A 25528-nucleotide genomic window follows, 5' to 3' on the forward strand; every position below is an offset into this window, starting at 1 on the left:
CCAGTGGTAAGAATGGTGCCAGCGTGAGTGTACCTGAGGACAGCAGCTTCCTGCAGCAATCTGAGAAACCACTGAGAGCTGCCAGATGGAGGGGGAACATCCCATGAATACCTCTCCTGCACAGAAAAAAGGCACTTATTACACAGATATCATAAGACCAGGAGGATGAGGTGTGACTGCGTGTGTGCATTTATGATCAGAAAGAAAGAAAATGACACCCTGAGTTCAACAACCTCACCAGTCCTCAAAATGTTACTTATCTAGGTGGCGTAAGGAGTCAATGCACAATTGTAGATGCAAGGTCTGCTGACTAGCACATATCAATGAATGGCAAAATAACACTGTAGACTGCTAATCTGCTCTTATTTGAAAGAGCATTTTGTATTGCTTCTTAGCACTAGAGCACACTGAATTTAGTAGAAAAAGATGGAGCGAGAGAAAGAGAGAGAGATCAGTGTGCATTATAACTAACTTGGTCATGTCGGCTCCATGGTTGATGAGTGCAGTGATGATAAGCTCATGGCCGTAGCGGGCGGCAATGTGAAGGGCAGAGTTTCTACTCTTGTCCTCGCAGTCAATTTCTGCTCCTGAACACACGTAGGCATACACTTTTACATTCTTGTCAGTACAAATAAGACATCCACAAAAAAAGATGCACGCAGAAAATTTTGCAAGTCATGCCAACTCAATTTACAAGCAGCACATATCATACATCCTAAACAAAGCATTAAGAGGATAGCACACATTAACGGTGCTCTCACCATTTTGAATAAGGGCCTGAGAGCGAGAGAACCTGCCATGGGCAGCTGCCATGTGGAGGGGAGTCTTACCATCCTTACTCTAGATGGAGTGTGAGAGGAGAGAAAGAGATAGAGAAGATAACAGAAGGCAGAAAAATGGGGAGGAAAGAGCAGCCCATTATTGCATTTTTGATGGAAAAATGACAAAATATCAGTGCTGCAGAACATCAAGAGACATCATGTCAGTGTCTGCAGTTGAGTCCTCTACATACTCTAAATAACAGGTTACAAACCTATTGTTTAGTGCTCAGAACAAATAAAAGCTGTCTTATATCTCCTTGTGGACCACACACACACACACACACACACACACACACACACACACACACACACACACACACACACACACACACATCTTGAGCAGCTTGCAGCCTGAGGGAGTCAGCTCCCCCCATCCTCCATCCTCCATATGGCCTTGCATCTTGAGGCTATGTGGTCCAAATACTAGTTTCCATCAGTGCTAACACAGTGTTTAGAACACTGTCATTTTATCGGTCAGCTACAAAGCAGCATTCATGTGTAAACAGTAGCTCAGAGCTTTCTGCTGACCAGTGTTTCCACAAAATAAAGGAGCTAGGAGTGTCTCGATTCTGAGGCACTGGTTCAGATCAGTGTTTTATCTATTTATTTACATCATGATATAGGGTATTTAAATTGGATTCCCATTCTATGTCAAATATAAAATTTCTTGACTTGTCCAAAATGTCCAAAATGTTGAATTTTCATGACCTGTATAGCCATTACTTTTTTTTTTCCTTGACCAAAATTTTAAATGCACTTCAGAATTCACTGACTTTCTCTGTGTGGAATGGACTTTTCAAAATTCCATGACACAGGAAACACTAATACTGCAGTAAATGTGTGCTAGAGTGTGTGTTTGTATTGTGTCTGAGTACCCACCCTCAGGTTGACATGGGCTCCGTTGGCAAGCAGCAGCTCCTGGCACAGCGCCCCCTGGCGGGAGGAAGAGGCAAAGTGGAGAGCAGAGAAACCCCTCTCGTTCACCTGAGAAAGGCCAGTAAATAACAATTACACACACAAACATGGACAGACCCCACGCTCACACTAACTGACACAGAGACATACACATACCTGGTTGACACAAGCCCCAGCCTCGATGAGCTCGTTGACCACCACGTCCTGTCCATTGTAACAGGCCACGTGGAGTGGGGTGTTACCATAGGCATTCACCTCGTTGATCTATACAGACAGAGGGTCAATGTATGTCTGAGTGTGCATTCGTATATAAACTATTGTCAGAGACAGCCCATCATTTCAGGACAAAGAAGTTATGTCACACAAAATGCATGCTGAGGACAATGTCAATTGTTAGCTACTCTAAAAAATCTGTTGCAGATAATATCAGATATATATGTGTGAATACAGTGTTCCTGTGATTAGCACAGACAATACTGAGCCGTTAAATGCTGTATGTGCATCGCTGTCTGTTTGTGCATCTGTGTGTACATGCTTGTGTGTGCATGTGTGTGTGTGTGTTCTGACCTGGACCCCCAGGCCCAGCAAGTAGTGCACGGTGCTGCTCATGCCACTCGAGGCAGCAGCATGGAGCGGGGTGTAGGCCTTCTTGTCCTTACAGTCCACCTCTGCTCCGCTGTCCACCAGTAACTTCACCACCTCCAGATGACCTGCATGGGGCCCAGGGGAGGAATTCAGAAAATCAAACATGCACATTTTGTATTTGAGGGTACTGGTCCTATTTTGTTTTCTGAAACTAAGCTGAACCCATTATTTGTACAGGAGGTAGGAGGATACAACTTACAGCTAATCTAAATGTATTATACATAGACAGGAGTGCGTGTAGTGGCTAGATGTAATGGATTCATCTACTGTGATGTGTATTTGAACGATAACCCAAAATAACTACAGTCTTACCCATGTAGGCTGCCCAATGGATGGCTCTCCTGTCCTTCTTGTCAAATGCATTAATATTGGCTCCTCTGGACAGCAGCAGCTTCACCATCTGAAATACAAACACATACATGTCAGCACCTAATTAAGGCTTATATGTGTACGTGTGTGTGCACGTGTGTGTGACCAACCTCTACATGTCCGCTGAAGGCAGCGTGGTGCAAGGCCGTGCGCCCTGCCCGGTCTGACACATTGACATTGCTGAGCAGTGGAACCAACGCCTCGGCACAGCGCACTGCCTTGTTGCTCGCTGCAACATGGAGCGGCGTCTGCCAGTTCTTGTCCCGGGCATTGACATCAGCACTGTGCTTCAATAGCACAGACACTGCATCCTGAAAAAATCATATTGTAATTCATTTTAAACATATTGCAACTGCGGTATGATTCATGATTTTAACGATAATTTTTGTGCTGAAATTTTCATTTTCACTGAAAAAGCTATTAAAATATGTGGAGTCTGTACCCAAACAAACATGTTTTCATACATCTGGAAAATCTAATTTATAGACCAGAACATCTCAGTAGGACCAAAATACTTTATTTATAACAATATTTTGTCACACATTTAACCTTTATCAAAAGATTGCAGCTGCTGTGATTTAGATATTTCACTTTGCCATACTACAATTTCATATTTCCTATAGATCATCCAGCCCTAATCAGAGTTAAATTTGATGCTCATGATACAACAATGATGATACATTTGGTCCTGATGATACTCCTTTGCCCTAAGAAAAAACTAAAATTAAAGACTGATCTTCAGGCAAATGATCTTTTTCTTTCAAATTTAAATTTCAGTTAAGTATAAAGGTAACTATTATATATTTAGTTTAGTGGAGAGGTAAGTATCAGGTAGGGATATGGTATGTTAACTATATGATTCAGTGAACTGTTGCATGTTTCCTAATTATTAGCTGTGTATATTATTGTAGCTGATGCTATAATAAATCCATTACTTTTTCCAAGGAATTTAGGACAATTGGTTTGAGGGGTTTTCTGGGATTTGTCTATACTGCTATGTAAGTATGACAGGTAAGTATAAAGGCAGTATTAGGTTCAGTAGAAAAGAGTCTGCTGTCAAAGAACTTGAATAAGTTTGAATAAAAGAAATAGATGGATTAATTAAATTACATGAAATGTTATGTATAAATGAAGAGCCCATGAATTAAAATTTAAGACTATTACAAGACTTTTAAGACTTAATATTTGTAAAACTGAATTTAAGACATTTTTAATCTTTTTAAGGACCTCCAGACACCCTGGTTTGAGAGAAGATGTGTCTATTTGCAAGTACAGTTCAATGTTTTACCAAGGCACATTCAAATGCTTGCAGTGTGTTCATGAGTGTGTGTGCGTGTTCATGTATGCATGTGTGAGTGCATGCTATTCTGAGCAGGCAGGTTTTCAGCGGTGTATGTAACAGGTTACATTTACACATCATCTGTGTATGCACAAGCATTTCAATAATGTATATGAGAATTTTTGAGTAATATATATGAACATATAATATCTCAGTAGTGTTCATGAGAATATTTCAACAGCGAACATCAAAGGTCTTACTAGTGTGTGTGTGTGTGTGTGTGAACATTTTCAGCCACAATGGTATATACCAGAGTGGTTTAATAGTCACAGGAGTACACATTGGTGTGTGCTGTTTGTGTGTGTGTGATGTGTTACCTCACTACAAGAGGCGACAGCTCGATGAAGAGGAGTCAACCACTTGTTATCTTTGGCATTAACTCTGGCTCCTTGGGGGTGTGGGGGGTGGGGGGTTAAAAGCATTAGAGAGAGAGAGAGAGAGATAAAAAATGTCACGCTTTCAACCACAGTTTGGAAAATATGTTAAAGCCTTGAAAAAACATCAGGAGGATTAACAGAAAGAGAAAGCAAGAGCACACGTGAGCAGAAAGCTAAAAGGGAAAGTAAAAGGTTAAAAGTCTCTCCATGTCTTATGGGAGGGGGGATCCTGTGAGCAACTACTGCCTGGGGGGGGTACAAAACTCCTATGATACCTTTAGGCACTGTTGAGGGCATTAAAATAGCCCTGAAACTGCACCTGTTGCTACCCCTTTCACGTCACTGATGAACCAAAACACACGCACACATACACACGTACACACACCCCTTCCCCGACTCGTGAGTGTTTGTATGTCAACATTGGCCCCACCTCCTGACCTGCTCAGCTGACTTTACAGGAAAACAGGGCACATTCCCAATCAGACGAGTGATAAATCATGCGCAATGACACCAAGAGGAAAGTGACAGTCCCAGACACACATGCATGGAAGCCACTGGGGGCAAAGAGCAACGTGGCAGGCTGAGAAACATGAGGAACACAAGTGGAGGGACTTTGAGGAGTTCAGGGAAAGCAGCAGGATGGGCGGAAAGTGGATTACAAGGTAAATTGATAGGAGACTATGCAGGACCCTAACCCTAACAGCTAGATTATTAGCTAAACAAACTGTACCACAAAATATATCCATCTCATTGATTCATTTAGTATTATTTGTGTGCATTCCAACTTGTGTTCAGTAAAAAAAATGTGAAACTTACAGTGTAGTTTCACTTGTTTTGACTGTTTTCTTATGAAAAATAACAATATCTTAACAAAGAGAAAGTGATGACATTTGAATAAAGAGAAAGACCCTTCGTTGCTTTGAGAGTTGTGATCCAGTGTTTTACCTGAAAGGATAAGCAGCTCAATGATCTCAGCATCTCCCAGGTAGGCTGCAGCATGCAGGGGGGTCCGCTTCTCATTGTCCTAACAGGATTTCCATCGCACACACACACACACACACACACACACACACACACACACAATAAAACATGGACATTAGTTCTCCCTCTTTCTCCCTCTCAAACAAAAGTGCCATACACCACATGCTCACACGCATTACAACTGTGTGAAAGGCTACATCACATATCTATAATCAATAGGCCACACACCATGGGAAACCAAAAGAAACACGACACCAGATCAACAAGGGAACAACCCTCTGTCATCTGTTCATTCTTATTCCTTAGTTCGCTCCATCACTCCAACAATCAGCCCTCTGTCCTCCCTCCCCCCCATCCCACTTTCTGTGCTTCCTCTGTCATTTTATTGCCAGTGTTTTCAGCTGCCGCCTCTACAGCAGGCTGAACAGTTTCTCGGTTTGCTTTCGACTCATCTTTCACCGGCTCATCTGTCACTTCCTATCTGCAGGGCTAACCAACCATGCAACCACGTCTGTCAGACTGGAGAGAGTGGACCATCTCTTTGTCCCGCTGCATCTACGCCTTTATGCATCCATCGTTCTTTTACCATCCCTCCCTCCCTCCGTCCCCTTCTCCGTTCGATGCATTAGAGGGCAATCAGCAGAGTGGGGCTATAAACAATATCATGTGACTGGGATAGATTTGAGCCAGTGTTGCTGACTCCAGGAAGACTCAGTGTGATGACCCCAGCATTACAGACCCACAGGAGAGAAACAGAAACCGAAAGATGTGGAGTCACATTGAGGGAAAAAAGTCAAAAACACTGGGGATGCAGGGAGAGTGTAATGAGAAAAAACCCATGGGACAGAGAGAGTTGTGTCCTTAAATGTTAGGATGTGGCTGAGTATTATTATCCGTCCATGCTTTCTGCCCTTGTTGACAGTTATATGAGAGGTGAAAGTAAGAACCTGCCAAAAGGCACTCTCAGTCAGTCAATCAGTCGATAGGAGCCCAAATCAATAGTTGCCTGCTAGCCGACTGCTTCTCTCTGGACATTGTTTGTTTGGAAATGTGAAGGTATCAGAGACAAAAACAAAGGGCTGTCATCAGGACAAAACAAAATAGTAGAAAGATAATGAATGGAAAACAGAGGATTTTTTTCAAATAACTGAAAGTTTGTGATGGTCTGGTAAAATCTGAAGCTGAATAAAATGATTGCACCTGCACATTGACATCCTCTTTCTTGAATATGAGGGCACGAACTTCATCGGGGTCCACATTGAAGATGGCTCTCAAAAGAGACGGCTGCAGAGACAAACACAGACACAAATTAGTCCTGATGTATGGGTTGAACATCCTAGATTTGCAACGCAGCAATTACCTGCGCCAGCATACTCTCACACAGACACCATAATCCAAGGATGGGGACATTGCCATAGGCCACAAATGGCTGCGTACTTACTGCCTGTTTGTTTAGAGCAGCAGCTGCAGCATACAGCATGGTAGTACCCATGCACACACACACACACATATATACAAAAACACACACACATTGTCCAAGTGTGTAAGGGGTTAAAGCATGTGCTGCTGTGTTGCCACCTGGTGTGAGGCCAGCTGATAAGAATGTAAATAGTGTTGTAAAAGACAAGTGGCATGATGACACAATGACTAAGCTAATGTTTCCACACTAAACAATCTCCTCTGCTCCAAAACCTTGCATTGGGACAGCTTCTAAACAAAATGATAAGACAGAGTAAGGGCAAAGGAAGGAACTATAGGGAGTATGAAAGCAAATGCAGGATCTTCAGGAGTGTTGACGGTGAAGTGAATCAGAGAAATAAAACCATCCTCAACATGTGTATGTCTCAGTTCAGGTCCATCTGTCTTTTGCATGTGTGTTAATGTAAACAACAGGTGTGAGCGTGAGAGCATGGTGCTGCCTGATACTAACAGGCAAGGATTTGTAAACAACATTGCTCAACGACATGCATGCATACATCTTCAAGATGTTAGGGCGGGCAATGCAACCGCACACCGGCATATTTACCAACAACTCATGTTCACATTTTTGATTTTCACCATGCTGATCCTACTTGAACATTTTGTTCTGTGTAAGCCTGCAGAACCGAGATCTCATGCACTCTGCATGCACTCTAACGCTCAACACTACAACGTAAAGAGTTACAATATGCTCATATCAGATCCTGATTCGCTTTATGATGCTAGGTCCAATATACAGGTAAAATTAAAACAAATTTGTCAGCAAGAAGGAGACTGGCATAAATTATGTGTGTCTTCCTTGATCCATCTTGATCCATCTAATATATGGTAGCTGAAAATCCATAACAGATGAATGAGAACTGCTTTGCTATTTTTATATGAAATTCTGGCAGATAATCTGTTACACGGGTGCTATTTTGTGTCACAATATACTGCCTGAAAGGATAGTGAGATTGCACTGTAGTGGTTAAATTAATAATCATGGTTATTTAGCTACTTGATCACAATTATTAATTATTAGCCTTTATGATATCAGATACCAAAAGTGAAATAAAAATTATTTTGTCCCTCATAACAGCATAGTGACTGATGGAAATTATAGTGAACATTAAAAATGGATTATGTGTTTAAACGCTGCAAATGTGCCAAAAGTCTGGGATTATTAACAGTGAACAAGTGCAATAATACTAATTATAGCAATAGCACTGATACAAATTGTAATTATACTGTATGGCAAAACAATACAGTATGACATATTTAGTCTGTCATTGCAACATCTATACATGCTCACTGATAGAAGGAACATCTGATGGTAATTCAGGAGGGTGATGCTCACGTTTTCAGAAACATTTTGCTCATGTGAAACACAATTAGGCACTTGTTTATGATTTTAAGTAGGATACTTCATGTATTCAAGCAATTTTGAAAGCTCTTCATCCAGTCTTTTTAAGTTTTATTGCTTTTCACTCATTAGCACTCTATTAAAGTCTGTGGAACCACTGGATACACACTCCTCTTGTCACACACTCACACACACTCTTTCATCAAGCAATGGCAGCCAGGGTAAAATGACATTAAAGTTATGCCATTCACTACTTTCTAAGTAGTGTGTTGCCCTCCACCTACTTCCTATCACCCCGTCTCTCTGCCCATCCCTCTCGCATTTCTCTACCCTCCTAAAAATAAGTAGGGCTGCCAGGCATGTAGGTATCTGTCTCCTGCCTGTTACAATAATGACTGCTGGAGCTATACCGGCGTACAAAGGTAGACATGAAATAACAAACTAATCCTGTCATCAGAGCCAGCATATCTTCGCTCTATTATTGGACTTCGCCCTGCTCGGTGTACTTCAAAGAGCAGTTTTCACAGGATGAAAAGGCTTATTATCATGTCTCTACAGTAGGCTTACCACTCATATAGCCAACACTGGAGAACAAAGGCATAGACTTGGCTGACAATATATATAATCCAGCAGTCATCTCATATGGCAGGGCTATATTGGTGATTTTACTGGTGCTATATTCAGCTCCATATGTTGAACACTGCCGCTGCACTGTATTTTTATGCAGCAGATTGTGTAACTATGTACTTCGGCACATGTTAACACTTCAGGCCATGTTGTTAGAAATGCAATGCTGTCTCAAAATCCCAAATGAATTTTAGCACCCAAACCTAACGCCTGGTAAAATCTCAGCAATCACAAAAAACTAAGATGACATTTCTGGCCAGGTATTGCCAACACGAGCCAAACGCACAGCTCGTAGCTAAGATATACAGAGCAAGTCAACGGAGCACCAACCAAACAGGCCGATCTCACCTTGTCCTCCTGAGTGCCAGCCCTTCGAGAGGCATGATGGGATCTGCGGTCTGGGGACGATTTGGGGCGAGGAGGAGGGGTTGAAGAAGAGGGCTCATCCTCCTCCACCTCCTCCAGCACCACAATACACACACGGCTTGCCCGCTCCGACCGCATCCGGAACAAAAACACCCTCACCGAAGCAAACACACACACACACACACACACACACACACACACACACACACTCACACCCCTTCACTCACTCACACACACACACACACACACACACACAAAAACACTCTGTTCCCTTTCACATATGTGCCCAGTTCTGGAGCACAAACATCAGTAATATATCCCACAAACACAGTGCTTTCTTCGTAAACACATACTGCACGTCCTCAGGTAAAATCCAAAGTGAAAGCCAGTTCTGTCCTCTATCTTTCAGTGTTGCTGGGCTGCATGTCTCCTCTGTCTCTTCTCTCCTCTGTCTAACACACACTCACAAGCTCTGTGAGCAGCAGTAGCGGAGGCAGCAGGGAATTCCTTTGCGTAATGGTGGCGGTAAGCGGCATGCGGCACAGCGGACTGGGCTGCCTAGGAAGCTACATATCCTCACTGCCGCGCTGCAGCCAGGCACACACATGTCAGATGAAAACACACACACACACACACACACACACACAGAGGCCCTGTGATTAGCACGGACAATGCTGGAGCTGTAGCACCCTGTGTCTGTGTGGGTCTGTGTCGCTCTTTTCAGACAGACTGCTGAAACCAGCTCTTTCAGAGGGAGAGGGAGAGGATGGAAGGGGGAGGGGAGAGAGAAAGGAGAAGGGAGGGTAGCAGGGGGGAGAGTGAAAGGGCAAAAAAGAAAGAATAATTGTAGGCAGGTACCCTGAGTCCTGAAACACACAAATCAGCCCAGTCCATTGAAGAGAAATAGAAACCGGAAGATGAATGGGGGAAAGGGCAAAAAGGGCACAAATTGCAGCAATGAGGGCAAATAGGTTTTGGAAAGTTGACAGAGCCAGTAGACGACTCCAAAGAGATGAGAGGAAATATAAAACTGCAGACAAAGAAGAAAGAAAAGAAAAAAGAAAAAAAAAAAACAAGAAGCAAAGAAACAGACAAGATTCCAAAAAGCAAGAACTAGACACGGAGGCAGTAAGCTCTGCTGTTGTCAGCCATCTGTGATTCAAGGATCACTTGCTGAGTGGTGCCTACTGTACCTTCTGCTACCAAAGCAAAGTTGTGGAATGCCTGGGATCCTGTATAGTGGTCTGGAAGGAATGTGTGTACATGTGTTCTCATTTACTGATCCCTGTTGTGTTGTTACTCCACTGCTAATGTACTCTGAGAAGTCGCAGCTCTGAGCTTTGTTGTTGTGCAATTTGAGTCTTTTGTCCCAAGGTCTGAAGCACAGAAAGACATCTTATACCATAGACAATTGCCAAATCTGCGACAATCTAAAATGCTGTGACCAACAGAGTAAGGCACAACCCAAATCAAGTGTGCTACTCTGTTGAAATAGTTTTAGAATTAGCAGAATAAGACATGAGTGGCCCGCAGCTTCCAAAAGTTCGTGCTGAAATAGAAGAGCAGGTCACTCCTCTTGAAACATAATAGATGAAGGAAAATGGATACCAGCTCTGTGTGCGTGTGTTTGTATCCCCTTTGGTGTATCGGTGGCATAGCTTCAAAACGTCCCCATCTCCTCATTATAAAACTGGAACAAACTGGCTTTGCCAGAGAATGCGAGGGTAGCTAACAAGACCAGTGTGTGTGTGTGTGTGTGTGTGTGTGTGTGTGTGTGTGTGTGTGTGTGAGTCCCCCCTTCATATTCAAGAGAGATCCTAAAAAGAGCAATGTGGCCTAGCCGCACAACCCCATTAACTCAGAGGGAGGGACAGAGCAAGGGAGAGAGGAGAGAGAGATGCAGTTGGATGGAGGTTGACTGCAGGCCTAGATTCAGAGTCTAATGGGCTTACCATTCACAAACTTAAAATGAAATACAGCCTACAGGACATAGCCCTTCTGCCCTTCCAGCCACTGATCTGACAGTATAGACTTGCCTCATAAGCACAAATAGAGTACTGTTTGTAGAGCAGAGCACATAAACAAACTATCCCACTGATAGCTTCTAGCACCAGGGATAAACTCCACAACATAGCCCAAAGAAATATGCAGAGCAGGTTTGTTGTTGTCAGCCAAATGCAAATAAGTGTTTTTGTGAGCCACATGTGTGTTCATGTGTGTTTAAAGATGTAGTCAGCACACAGAAAAGCCTAAAATTGTGATTGGAAACATGTATATATGTGTGTGTGTGTGTGTGTGTGTGTGTGTGTGTGTGTGTGTGTGTGTGTCTGTGTTTTCATGACGCAGGCAGAGCTTAAAATACCTTTTGTGTTAATGCTGATGCAGAGCTTTTGTCGGAGAAAAACACAGCTTCACCCCACCTCATCATGGCTCCCATCAAAACAAGAGGATGCATGCACCATGCTCTCTTTATCTTTCAACCTCTCTCTCACATACATCCACATACACACATACACACACACACAGACTCAAAATCCCAAAGACAAGACAAGCTCTCCAGAATAGTGTGACAGCATGAGTTAAAGCATGCAGCCTGGCTCTGACCCAGTGCACAGGATGCAATATAATCCCTGTCCAAAAACAAACACACCTACACACCTTCACACACACACACACACCTTCACACACACACACACACACACACACACACACACACACACACACACACACACACACACACACATTGAAAGGCAGGTTTGCAGCAAGGCTAGTTTACACTGTCTAAATGTATTTTTAGTAAGTAAAGGAATTAGGGGTATAACAATTCATTCATCACTTTGTTGATATTCATATCAATGATATATTGATTATAAATTCTGCCAATTCCACTGAATCAATATGCTGAAAGGACTAAACAGAATGAATCACTCTCACTGTTGCCTGATATGAAATACTTTGAATCGATTGATTTATGACTCTTAAAATAAATCAGAATACTATAACCTGCAATTATTGTTGTCAGTAATTTTTTTATTATGTTTAAGTAATTCTGTTTAAGGCGAGGCAATATATCAGTACTATGTCTATACTGTGATACAAGAGTAAGGATCATCTGGGATCATCTTTTCCTGGTTTTAAAGGCTGCTTGACAATGAAGGGATGCAATTTTCTGAATTTATTACATTGTTTTAGCTGTTCTATTATTTGCCTCTACCTGCTTAATCATCACCTCAACATTATTGACTGTCTATCAAAAATCTCTTGCACAAATAACTTCTGAAAGCGATACCAATATTTAGGTATTTGGTCAAAAATAGCATGGTATTAGATTTTGTCCATATCACCCAGCCCAGTCTTATTTTGTTGTTTTCCATTTCTGCACACCATCTGCACTTTAACAGTTTATTTATGCAACATTTCAGTGCATTGACCTTCCTCTGCCAACCTTTATTTGCAAATTTCTGCTCTTCTTCACCATTTGCTTCATTATTGTATTACATTACAAAAGATAGTAAATAACAAGTTCTGCACATGTTATTTACTGGGAAATAAAATTTTGATTAAAAGTACTGAACTAGACTGTTGACTCAAATCATGGTTTACAACTCAAATTTAATCCTTCTAAATATGAAAAATCATTATTAAATCAAACTGCCAGCTGGTAAATCATAAATTAAAACGAAACAATATCAAGCTAAAGATTCACACTATTTAAAATTTACTGGCTTTTTTTTGTTGTTGTTTTCCTGCGACAATCTCATATCCAATTAATATATTTAATTCATATTTCATCTACCATTGCTGTACATTCTAAACAAATTTACATAATGTATGATGACCCAACTGTGGCTTTGCAAGGAGAAATTGTCAACTTGGGTGGACAATTCAGCTAATAAACACATCCTGGCCATGTTAAGGACGCCATAAAAATGCCGTATGCACTGTGAGGTTTGACACTAAATTCATTTTTAGGGGACCAAAAGGTTCTGTATTATTCTGAATTACCAAGTTCACTCACAAGGTTTTGCCTTGTGCTCCTGGTAAAGGTCACCTGTGGGAGAGTGATATAGACACCGTGCATGTTTGGGTCACAGGCAGCACATCTCACTGCCATGCAAACACACAATGTTATATGGTACCCAGAGGCACTCCTGCTTTCAGCCACTTGACACCCTTGGTATTGCTGATGTATGCATTATGGATGCATCTGACAACCCCCAGAGACACACACAAGGTACCAAAATACCCTGTCTTGTATGACCTTCTGCTTACCTTTATGTGTTCATGCACGTGTGCCACAACCTCTCCCAAAAGCCTCCTTTCCTCTCTTTCTTTCCTCAGTCAGGACCGGTTCATGACACTGTGGCATACTGCAAAGCTCCAGAACGCCCTCTAGAGGACAGAAAGGGGCCTGTCCTGGGAGCACTTGCCAGCAGTGATATTCTGTTGTGTCCCTTCAGTCCTACCCTCTCTGGCCCTCTCAGGCTGCATCAGTGTCCGGCTATTTTGGTCTCTTTGTCTAGCTCTCTGTCAGCGAGCAATACAGAGAACAATAGAGAATGGAGCAGGGGATCTAATCACAAACACTCTTCCGCTTGCGGCGTGCCTGTCGGCTGCCCGGAAGAATGGTCAGAGCAGGACAGGGTACAGCCCTGCACCATCACTGACCCATTTTGACTCAAGTTCATAGAACTTAAGGACAGTGTTTCCCTATCCCCATTTAGACCAATTCTAAAGGATCTCAATAAAAAAAGGTCTAAGAACTTTTCACTCATTCACAATAACGTTCCTCTTTCTCCACCGCAAACAAACAGAGACACAAAGAGTACATCTAGTCAAAAAGTATCTTAACTATCTAGGACATTTTGGTGGATTCCTTTAAAGTACTATCAATATTTTTGACAGCTGGGCAAACAAAATGACATGCAGCCTTGCTATTAGATCTACCAGGCAATTTGTGGGCAGTGAAACTGGGCAACACTTTCAACAACAACACAATAAAGTGAGCCACAAGATGGAAAATCTTTTCAAATAGTTCCCCAGGAAACAAACTGACTGGTGTGATTAACACAAAAAATATGTTACCCTGTCAGTGGCCCTGTGAGACACCCGGTGTATCACTGCCTCAGTGGTCAGTATTCACAGCAGCTGATCTGGGGGTTTGGACAGTGGCTAGAGCTAAAACATGGCCTCAGCTGGAGACTTTGGCACCAGCACCACCTGTTATTTTAGTCTGACAGGCTTCCTTCTCTTTGGCAACAGGTGACTGGCCAAACTTCCAAGTGGGAAAGTGTGCAGTGAGCTATAATAGACAGCTGGCAAAGCAAAACGCAGAGTAGAAAATTAGGCAGCACTTAGTTCCCAATTCAGAAATCCACAATGTAATTCAAGTTAGTGACATTACAAAGGGTGGCACATTATAGAATAATACCCGCTTATCCCATAAAAGTCGAACCTATAACTAACAGATAGGAAAGCAGAGAAAGCTAACATTAGTTAGCTAGCTAAGTTAGCTATCCAGCTGTGCTCTCCAGTCCATCACCAGCACAAGCAGCAGCAGTAGAAACAACATACAAAAGCCTGACGTTAAAATATCGAGGAAAACTGACAACTGAAGTAAACTGGGCTTAACATTAACATTAACTAACGTCACCCCGACGTAACATTAGCTACAAATAACCCCAACGTTAGCAAGCCCTGCCGTTAACCAGTTCTTTAACTGATTTTCTGTACCGATAATCTGTTAGCCACGATCAGTGTTAGATATAATGTGTTCACGGTGGCACGATAGATTAACTCTAGCAGTATTTTTAACTTTAATTGATCAAACTAGTAGTTTTGCTGACTATACGTAAACTTAGCTTTAGACACTGCTACAGTAACGCTGAATTATTTAGGATACTGGTGTTGACTAACGTTACATGAACACCTCACCGTTAACAGAGCTGTGAAGTTAGCCGACCGGCTTAGCTAACAGTGACACTGTTTGACTGTAAAGTTAAATGTTGGATAACGTTACCTGGTCCTGTATCTTCAACACATTCATATTCCCCGTGTAAGGCAGCCAGCAACTCGCCTATGAGTTACTGTAAATGACGGGGGTCAGTGAAGGAGCAAAGGCTGTCCGGAGAGAAGTCAAGCGGTGCAACTTCCCCCTTTTCCTTCCTGCCATGAGCAAACCCACCACAACATGGGACACAAATGGCAAAGCGGGCTTGTTAGGACCAAACAAAACAGTCAACAAACAGCACATTTTACCAACAATAACACTACCGTCAGGCGTACGAGGCAACTACACAACTAGTGATTGGCTGAGAGACAGTCCACTCAGCAGCAATGAGGATACTGGTTAGTCCAGCCAGGGGCTCCCGAGCCTTTTCAAGGCAAAGACCTCCAAATAGATGGACCTAAAAATCACTATGCCTATATAGGGACTGGTATGTGTGTGGTGCATTATAGTGATATCATTGTGCTTTATGGTATTTTTGTCTCTTATGGAAGTGGTTTTCCAAGTGGGGGCCAAAGACTCCCAAGGGTCCCCAGGGCTCCCATTGCAAAATTAGAAACTGCTACTTCAGTTGAGGTGCATCTCAATTAAATGATATAGGAGAATCATACCTATACTCCCTCTTTGGAGGTTCGACAGTTTTCTTACCTCGTAGTCTTGTTCAGCAGAAAGTCTTTGCAGGTAGAATTTATAGCAAAACAAATGCACATTTACAAAATCATTTTGTAGTGTAGGCTACTACTCTTTTTAGGAGAGACCTCCAATACAAGATACTCAGATCTGCACTCAGAATGAATAAACCGTTTTGGGGGGGTTTGTATTTTGCTGTTTTGCACATCATGGATAATTTAAAAAAAAAAAAAAAAAGTTCGTGCATTCTGAATGCAGCTCTAAGTATTTTGTTTTTGTATCCTTTGCTAAGATCCAAACTGCCACAATGTGCTTGACTTCAATGCAAGGTGTAAACAGGGCGAGGGCATGACGATGCAACTTATGAAATCAAATTCCTCCCAAAATATTTTTGAATTCTGTTGTGAAAAAACAAACAAATAAAACCCTTTTAAAAATGCAAATCAGAATGTATTTGACTGTCTAATACCACATGTGTTTTCAAGAGGCATGACCTCTAGTTGCAGCTTTTAAATAATCAAATTTAGCCAAACTTTTGACAACCAAAACAAACAATGACAACTAAAATTTCACCGCCACATACTGCCTGTTATGTGTCAAAGCTTATATTTTAAATATGAGAGTGAAAACTGCCCTGAGTCCAGTAAGTCAGGGGTTCTCAAACATTTTCATGCTTCATACCCACATGTTGAAGTGCCATACTGTTTACCTTGAGACCCACCCGTTATTTTGTGAGGTAATAAAAGGCTATCGTTCAGTGCTTATGTAACCCACTGGTTATCTAGCCATAATGTTTTTAGTGTCAACAGGTACACTGTCTCTTTAAGAATTACAACACTAAGCTCCGCTTTACGGCTGTAGAGTGGCTACCTCAGAGCAGGGAATTCGCGGGTTGCACTTGACTGATGCTGAGAGGGGGAAAGACGTGGCTGAGCTGTAGCCCGTTTCCGCTAGCCACCTTCACTTCAAGTTGCCGTTTTTATGCTGTTTTTCCTGTTAGGTGAGCATATACTGATGTTATGTGATTATGTTGTGTTGTGAGAAGAGGATGTTGGCATATATGTGTAAATGTGTATGTGTAAGTATATATTTTCAGTTTTGATGCTAATCGCGAGCTAATCGCTAGTCATAGTTGAGAACTAACGGCAAACAGCCTTCTAAATGAGTCGCTGTAATGATTAAATTGTTTATATGTGCATTCAATATGGTAATGACTCTGTAGAGTTTAGAATATTTTGCACTTGACTGATGCTGAGAGGGGGAAAGACGTGGCTGAGCTGTAGCCCGTTTCCGCTAGCCACCTTCACTTCAAGTTGCCGTTTTTATGCTGTTTTTCCTGTTAGCTGTTTCCCTGTTAGCGTGGGTGGACCGGAGCCAGACAGAGTTCCCCAGGACCACTGTTCCACAGGACGTGTCATCAGTCATCATTCAGCTCAGCTCGTGGATCATTTGAGTACCACAAACTGTTTTACTCTATAGAGCTCTATAGTATTTTTTTTGGGTACCCAATTTTTTTTTTTTTCTTCTCTACTGGGAATATATATATATTTCTTTTTGGACTAAGAAATACCAAGTGCGGATTACAACAATTTGTCAAGAGAATTTTTGTTTGTTTGTTTTATATCAAAGCTGAAGAGATATATATATATATATTTTGTTGTTGTTTATATCTCTACAATGCAAGTGCATCATTGAGTTGGACAAACAGACTCTGATTAAAAGAAAAAAAAAAGGAGATACGTTCCAGTCCATAAAATTTTGTATTTTCTTTTCTTCTAATGGACTTAGGTAGCATACTACTGCCAGACCCAAAATAAATTCCTGCTGAGTATATACTTGAATTAGATCTCATCTTTGTTATGGTTATTTAAAGAGAGACACATAGATACTTGGTTACATAAGGAAAAAAATGGCGCCCGAACAGGGACTGGAGCGTATCTAACCTTTCATCATTTTCCCTTGTGTTATTTCTTATGTGAGAGTTTGTGTCAAAGCCGGTAAACAGAATGGAACTGTGTGACATGTATGGATTTGACCCAGAATGTACAGTTGTGATAAAGGGAGTTGGGGCAGATGTTAACCTGAAAACTGTGAGGGAAGCATTTGCTTTATTGGATGATGTAGTGAAGATTCAGCACCTTGATGACCTTTCTGATACCATTTTGTGTCAGTTTACTGAGACTGTAACTCCAATGCTTGTGGAAGGGGGGTACTCAAATGATGATGGTTCTCATTGGGACGTTGTTTTGGTAGGGGAATATTGCACAGAAAATGTAGATGAGCCAGCATCTACTGAAAACCTAGCTCCTCTCGCTCGTATAATTGATGATATGACAGCCACTTTTCAAGAGCAGATCAGTGAGTTGGCCGCCACTTATAATGTCAACCCCGCTACTTTGAGCCAGAGTGCAGCAAGTTACATCTGTGGAAAAATGGACATTAACAAGAGCCATGCAACATCAACCCCTGCCCCTCGCCTCAAAACACATCTGCCTTCTGACCCTTTATCTAAGGCCACTAATGATACCGCCCACGTCTCAGGTCAGGTGCAGCCCCAAAAAGGTGACTCCTCCCTCACTATCCCTGTACCTGCAGATGTTCAACGTGTTGTTGTTGAACACATTGTAAAACATGACTCACACCCATATGCTCCCACTCTCAAAGAGCAACGCCCTTTTTCAGGCAACTTCCCAAAACCGCCTTCTGAAGTTGACTACAGTGTGTGGAGACTTCGTGCAAAACAAGTGCTAAATGACAGTGCTCTCTCTGAAGGGCAGCAGCGTCGTGCGTTACTTGATAGTTTACATACGCCTGCCTTGAATGTGGCCCTTGGCATCGGCCCTCAAGCGCCCCCACATGCCTACTTACAGGAATTGGACAATGCTTATGGTAATGTCACGGGAGGGGAGGAACTGTACATTCAATTCTTGGAGACACATCAAAACAATGGAGAGAGAGCTTCTGATTATCTACGTCGTCTTCAGGCATTACTACAGGAGATCATAGAAAAAGATGGTGTGGTTAAACAAGATGCTGAGTCTCAGTTACTTAAGCAATTCCTTAGAGGCTGCTGGGATGATAGTTTGATAACTGCATTGCACCTTAAAGAGCTGCTCAGCAACCCTTTCAGGTCGACACCCACCTTCTCCGAGTTGCTCCTTAAAATCAGAACTCATGAGAAAGAGAGTCAGTTAAAGGAAGTACGGAGAAAGCGACACATGGGAGTCACACCAACAAAGGTTCACACCAAGACCCTGGTGACTATGGGTGAGTCTGAGGTCACAAGCAGTAATGTCTCAAAGGTCCCAGATGCTGTCATAAGAGAACAACTAGAGGAAAGAATCAGACAATTAGAAGCTGAGCTCAGGAAAAATACATCCCCTCAAACTACACAGCGACCCAGATATGTAAAAGATGGGCAGAGACCCTCAAACAGCCCTAAGACCAGTAATATAACTTCACCAAGCCCTCTGCTGCCTACAGAACAGCGCACAAAAATCAGGAAGTTCTGTTACAATTGTGGAGAGGACTCCCATATGCTGCAGCAATGTACTAACCCACCTAATGCTGTTTTGGTGCAGAGGAAATTGTGCGAGAGACATAACAGCAGACAGGGCCAGCAACAAGTCGCCCCACAGTCTAACTTACCTTTAAACATGTAGGAGCTCCTGCTAGGGAACAAGCAGGAGCTCACGTCCCAACTAGTTCCACCTGTTTTAACTACCGTATGTCTGAGCCGCCTCAATCACAGGCAGATGTCACTCAAATCCCTGCTGGTCTGGTTGGAGAACCCTGTGAGAGTGAAGCTTGGATGGATGGAGTTCATTGTCACTGTTTGATGGATTCTGGAGCACAGGTGACTATTGTATCTCAGTCTTTCTACTCCCAACATCTATCCCATAGACAGCTTTACACCATTGGGAAAGTACTTGACATTGAGGGAGCAGCGGGACAATCGGTCCCATATTCAGGGTACATTGAAGTGGAGCTCCAGTTTCCCAAACACGCATGTGGTACAGACAAACGTGTTTCAGCCTTAGTATTAGTGAGCCCAGATCAGTCTTACAATGAGAAAGTCCCTCTTCTTGTTGGAACCAACGTTTTACGTCCTTTGGTGCTAGACTGCATAAAGAAAGGTGGAACACCGTTTCTTAAGACCTTACCAATCCAGGCTAACTGGGCTATAGCATACTCACAATATTGTGAAAACACAAAACCCCGAACAGAGGGTGTTTGTGTGCTTCGTGTGACACTCAGCAGCAAAGTACCAGTGCGGTTAAAACAGGGTGAGACGGGATTATTAAAGGGTATCTGTCACACTAAGCCCAGAGGCGATCAGTTTCAAGCTCTTGTCAGTGGCTCAGAGGAGTTCTCCACTCCTGGAGGTTTGATAATCTATGATCAGATAGTGGATGTGAAACCTGAGTCTCATAACAAGTTTAAGCTAGCTGTTAAAAATCTATCAGAGCATGACATCACTTTACACCCAAAAACTGTCATTGCAGAGTGTTCTCCCATTGACTGGGCCATACCAGTAGCACCCTCCATGCCTAAGGCCTTACCAGATGTTGAAACCTTACAGGCACACGCCCTCTCAGTCTCTCCCTCTAAAGAGGCCCCACAGACTTGTGAGACCCTGGAGCTTGACTTTGGTGATAGCCCCATATCAGCACAGCTTAAAGAACACATACAAACCAGGGTGGATAAAGAAGTGCCACATGCTTTCTCTAGACATGAACTTGATGTTGGTGGCATATCTGGAGTCACTCATCGTATTGAGTTAGAGCCCCATGTACCATTTAAAGAAAGAACAAGACGTGTCTCACCAGCAGATTTCAATGACCTAAAAAGGCATTTGCAGGACCTTTTGGCAGCAGGCATTATTGAAGAATCTACTAGTCCTTATGCTTCACCAATAGTGCTTGTTCGAAAGAAAAATGGGGACCTGAGAATGGTTGTAGACTATCGAAGACTGAACAACCTCACTAAAAAGGACGCATATCCTTTACCTCGTATTGAGGAGACATTCACATTGCTATCAGGTTCAAAATGGTTTACTGTACTTGACCTTAAAAGTGGGTATTATCAGCTGGAGGTGGAGCCATCTGATCGGCCCAAGACAGCATTCACAACCCCCTTCGGTACGTGGCAATTCCGGAGGATGCCACAGGGCCTGACCAACTCACCTGCAACCTTTCAACGAACAATGGAGAAGGTAATGGCTGGACTAAACCTCCAGGAAGTCATTACTTTCCTTGATGATCTAATAGTGTTTTCAGACTCGTTGGAGCAACATGAAGAGAGGTTGATGAAAGTATTGAAGCGCATTTCAGATTTCGGGTTGAAATTGTCCCCATCTAAATGCAAGTTTTTCCAGACAAAAGTAAAATATCTCGGACATGTGATATCTGCTCAGGGGATTCAGCCAGATCCTGATAAAGTAGCAGCCATCCGGGAGTGGCCACGTCCTCAGACTGTTAGAGAACTGAGATCATTTCTGGGTTTCACCGGATATTACCGCAGATTTGTCCGTGATTACTCCAAAATTGTCAGGCCCCTCAATGACCTCTTAAAAGGAGAGTTCGCTCCCAGACACAAAAGTCAGAGCCACTGGAAAAGACCCAAGTCCCCTTATCTCACAAGTAATTGGAGCAGTAGCTGTCAGGAAGCATTTGAGCTCATCACTGAAAAATTGACGTCAGCTCCAGTACTTGGGTTTGCAGATTGGCGCTTGCCTTATGTGGTACATACCGACGCCAGCACCACAGGGCTAGGTGCGGTCTTATACCAAGTCCAAGATGGTTATCCTCGAGTGGTGGCCTATGCTAGTCGTGGGCTCTCTAAAAGTGAGAAAAACTACCCTGCTCACAAGTTAGAATTTCTCGCACTTAAATGGGCAATAAGTGAGAAATTTAATGATTACTTGTACGGGGCTACCTTTAAGGTGTTGACTGATAATAACCCTTTAACTTATGTACTTACAAGTGCCAAGCTGGACGCCACGAGTCACAGGTGGCTCGCTGCTCTATCTGTCTACAACTTTGATATCCACTACAAATCTGGCCAGCTTAATGCGGACGCAGATGGATTGTCACGACGTCCTCAGGGGGACCCACATGAGGATGAGGAGTCAGTGGAGTTGGACAAAAAGATATCCAGTCTCATGAACTGTGCTAGTCTGTCTCCTGAGGAGTTCAGTGTCATTGATGGAGAGGCAATGGGCACTCTATGTATGCGTCATGGTGTTAAAGTCCTTGCAATCTCAGATGAGAGTACAGAATATGACTGTGAGATACCTGCCATTGAAACTCTCTTATGTAGTGAAAGTGCTGTCCCTGACAATTTGGATGAGCCACAACAATGGCCAGGCCAGCCAACACTCCCAGGGATGTCTACAGGCGACTGGCAGCAGTTACAGGGAGAGGATGAAAATCTGGCCCGTGTCAAAGAAATCTTAACATGTGATCTAGACAGTGACACAATAGACAAGCGGCTCGAACAGCCAGAGGTGGTGCTATTCCTCCGAGAGAGATCAAAACTAGTTCTTGTTGATGACGTGCTGTACCGCAAGATTTTCAATCAGAGAGGTGAAGCTTTCCTTCAACTTGTCCTGCCTAATTGTGTCAGAGAGCGAGCTTTCCAAGGTGTTCATGATGAGACGGGGCATATGGGCATTGAGAGGACTTTGGAACTAGCCAGAGCTAGATTTTACTGGCCAAAGATGGCTCAGTATATTGAGGAGAAATGCAAAACCTGTGAGAGGTGTGTGAGGAGAAAGTCCAGAGCACAACGGGCAGCCAAATTAGTCAATATCAAGGTTAGCGGCCCCCTTGAACTAATTTGTATGGATTTTCTGTCCCTAGAACCAGACTCCAGAGACACCCGAAACATACTAGTCATAACTGACCATTTTACTAAATATGCTCAAGCATACCCGACAAAAGATCAAACAGCTAAGACTGTCGCCCTGGTGCTGTGGGAAAATTTCATCAGTCATTATGGTTTTCCTCGCAGAATACATAGTGATCAAGGAGCATGTTTTGAGTCAGAGCTAGTGACAGAGCTGTGCAGACTTTCTGGGGTGAAATCTCGCACAACGCCATACCACCCGAGAGGTAATCCTGTAGAACGATTTAACAGGACTCTGCTCGACCTCTTGGGAACTCTGGAAGACAAAAAGAAAGATGAGTGGAGGAAATATGTTCGGCCCTTGGTGCATGCATATAATTGTACCAAGAATGATTCAACTGGAGAAGCCCCTTTTCTTCTGATGTTTGGAAGACAGCCCCGCCTTCCTATTGATCTCTGTTTTGGCATTAGCCCACAAGGTCACAATCCCACCACACATTCACATTATGTGCGCGAGCTCAAAAAGAGACTCAGACATGCGTACCAGCTAGCTTCCAGTAATGCAGAGAAAAGGCAGCTACTTAACAAAAGACGCTGGGATGCCAAAGTGACTGCTCTGCCCCTGGAAGTTGGTGATCGGGTTCTTGTAAGAAACTTGAGCCTGAGAAAGAAACACAAAATCTCTGATCGGTGGGAAACTGTGGTTCACATTGTCGTTAGACAGCCTGATGTAAACATACCAGTCTATGTGGTAAAGCCTGAGGATGGAGGGGGCAAGGACAGAGTCCTACATCGTGATATGTTGCTTCCTTGTGGATTTTTGCCTGCAAATTTGGATGCACAAAGTGAAAATGTTGCTGATATTGTGCCTAATCAGGTCTCTGGAACAGCCGATGAGGAGCAGGAAGTCCGGGAATCCTCCTATACAAGTGTTGTGGAGGCAGGAGAGGAAGGAGAGGTTTCAACCATGAGGGAGGAAGAGGATTGGGAAACTGATTATGTATCAGTTCAAGTTCTGGAGAATGATATATTGGAGACACAAAGTGAACCTCAGGCGCATGGCTCTCTGAATCCTGATGCCCCTGAATTTGGGTCAGATCACTCTGGGTTGGCAGAACCTGAAAACTCTTCATCCCGAACACAGAGTAGGCCACAGAGGAGGCGGGCTCCCCCAGCTTACCTCAGTGACTACCAGCTTGGTTCCAGGTTTACCTGTGGGCAGCACAGTGTTAGTCCACCAGCACATCAAACACTGCTGTATAGCTTTCTGGTATCTTTGCAGGGGCAGATTGTGGGATTAATGCATTCTCTGGAGACTGACGAGGACGTCAGACTTTAAGGGGGGGAGGATGTAACCCACTGGTTATCTAGCCATAATGTTTTTAGTGTCAACAGGTACACTGTCTCTTTAAGAATTACAACACTAAGCTCCGCTTTACGGCTGTAGAGTGGCTACCTCAGAGCAGGGAATTCGCGGGTTGCACTTGACTGATGCTGAGAGGGGGAAAGACGTGGCTGAGCTGTAGCCCGTTTCCGCTAGCCACCTTCACTTCAAGTTGCCGTTTTTATGCTGTTTTTCCTGTTAGGTGAGCATATACTGATGTTATGTGATTATGTTGTGTTGTGAGAAGAGGATGTTGGCATATATGTGTAAATGTGTATGTGTAAGTATATATTTTCAGTTTTGATGCTAATCGCGAGCTAATCGCTAGTCATAGTTGAGAACTAACGGCAAACAGCCTTCTAAATGAGTCGCTGTAATGATTAAATTGTTTATATGTGCATTCAATATGGTAATGACTCTGTAGAGTTTAGAATATTTTGCACTTGACTGATGCTGAGAGGGGGAAAGACGTGGCTGAGCTGTAGCCCGTTTCCGCTAGCCACCTTCACTTCAAGTTGCCGTTTTTATGCTGTTTTTCCTGTTAGCTGTTTCCCTGTTAGCGTGGGTGGACCGGAGCCAGACAGAGTTCCCCAGGACCACTGTTCCACAGGACGTGTCATCAGTCATCATTCAGCTCAGCTCGTGGATCATTTGAGTACCACAAACTGTTTTACTCTATAGAGCTCTATAGTATTTTTTTTGGGTACCCAATTTTTTTTTTTTTCTTCTCTACTGGGAATATATATATATTTCTTTTTGGACTAAGAAATACCAAGTGCGGATTACAACAATTTGTCAAGAGAATTTTTGTTTGTTTGTTTTATATCAAAGCTGAAGAGATATATATATATATATTTTGTTGTTGTTTATATCTCTACAATGCAAGTGCATCATTGAGTTGGACAAACAGACTCTGATTAAAAGAAAAAAAAAGGAGATACGTTCCAGTCCATAAAATTTTGTATTTTCTTTTCTTCTAATGGACTTAGGTAGCATACTACTGCCAGACCCAAAATAAATTCCTGCTGAGTATATACTTGAATTAGATCTCATCTTTGTTATGGTTATTTAAAGAGAGACACATAGATACTTGGTTACACTTACATCCATCATCAAGGTGATTTCTATGCTTTCTTTGCTCTAAATTTAGTTTTTAACATTAAATATGAGCAAATTTAAAAAAAAAAAAAAAAAAAAAAGATAGTTGTAAATCATGTCATTTAAATTTCTAATGATCCCAGTGCTACCAATGTAATCCAATGTAACTTTTCCATGCAAAGAACCACCATCAGGTCCTTCACAAGCTATAAAGCCATCAGCCTATGGTTCATCATACTTCCTATGCTGTGCCTGTTTTGTTTTTGTTGAGGAGCCCTGTTGTGTCTGTGGTGTTACAG

At 42.7% G+C, this 25528-nt stretch overlaps 1 protein-coding gene across 2 annotated transcripts in view; it reads right to left on the bottom strand.

The window, feature by feature from the left end:
* The window catches only part of ankrd28a (ankyrin repeat domain 28a), a 23478-nt gene extending 7942 nt beyond the window's left edge, over positions 1-15536 (bottom strand). Inside the window, exons 1-12 of one of the 2 annotated variants that reach the window (XM_030063434.1) lie at positions 15281-15536; positions 6648-6731; positions 5412-5490; positions 4407-4477; positions 2861-3061; positions 2694-2781; positions 2304-2446; positions 1893-2000; positions 1701-1805; positions 762-840; positions 473-587; positions 34-116 (exon numbers count right to left, since the gene is read on the bottom strand). In XM_030063434.1, coding sequence (XP_029919294.1) covers positions 34-116; positions 473-587; positions 762-840; positions 1701-1805; positions 1893-2000; positions 2304-2446; positions 2694-2781; positions 2861-3061; positions 4407-4477; positions 5412-5490; positions 6648-6731; positions 15281-15307 — 1183 coding nt within the window. In that variant the 5' untranslated portion in view covers positions 15308-15536. Of the gene's footprint in view, positions 1-33; positions 117-472; positions 588-761; positions 841-1700; positions 1806-1892; positions 2001-2303; positions 2447-2693; positions 2782-2860; positions 3062-4406; positions 4478-5411; positions 5491-6647; positions 6732-9243; positions 9400-15280 lie in introns of those variants that run through there. The other variant, XM_030063433.1, reaches the window with a different exon arrangement.
* Positions 15537-25528: the final 9992 nt, after the last annotated feature.

This window comes from Myripristis murdjan, chromosome 11 (genome assembly GCF_902150065.1).
Source record: "Myripristis murdjan chromosome 11, fMyrMur1.1, whole genome shotgun sequence".
NCBI lineage: Eukaryota > Metazoa > Chordata > Actinopteri > Holocentriformes > Holocentridae > Myripristis > Myripristis murdjan.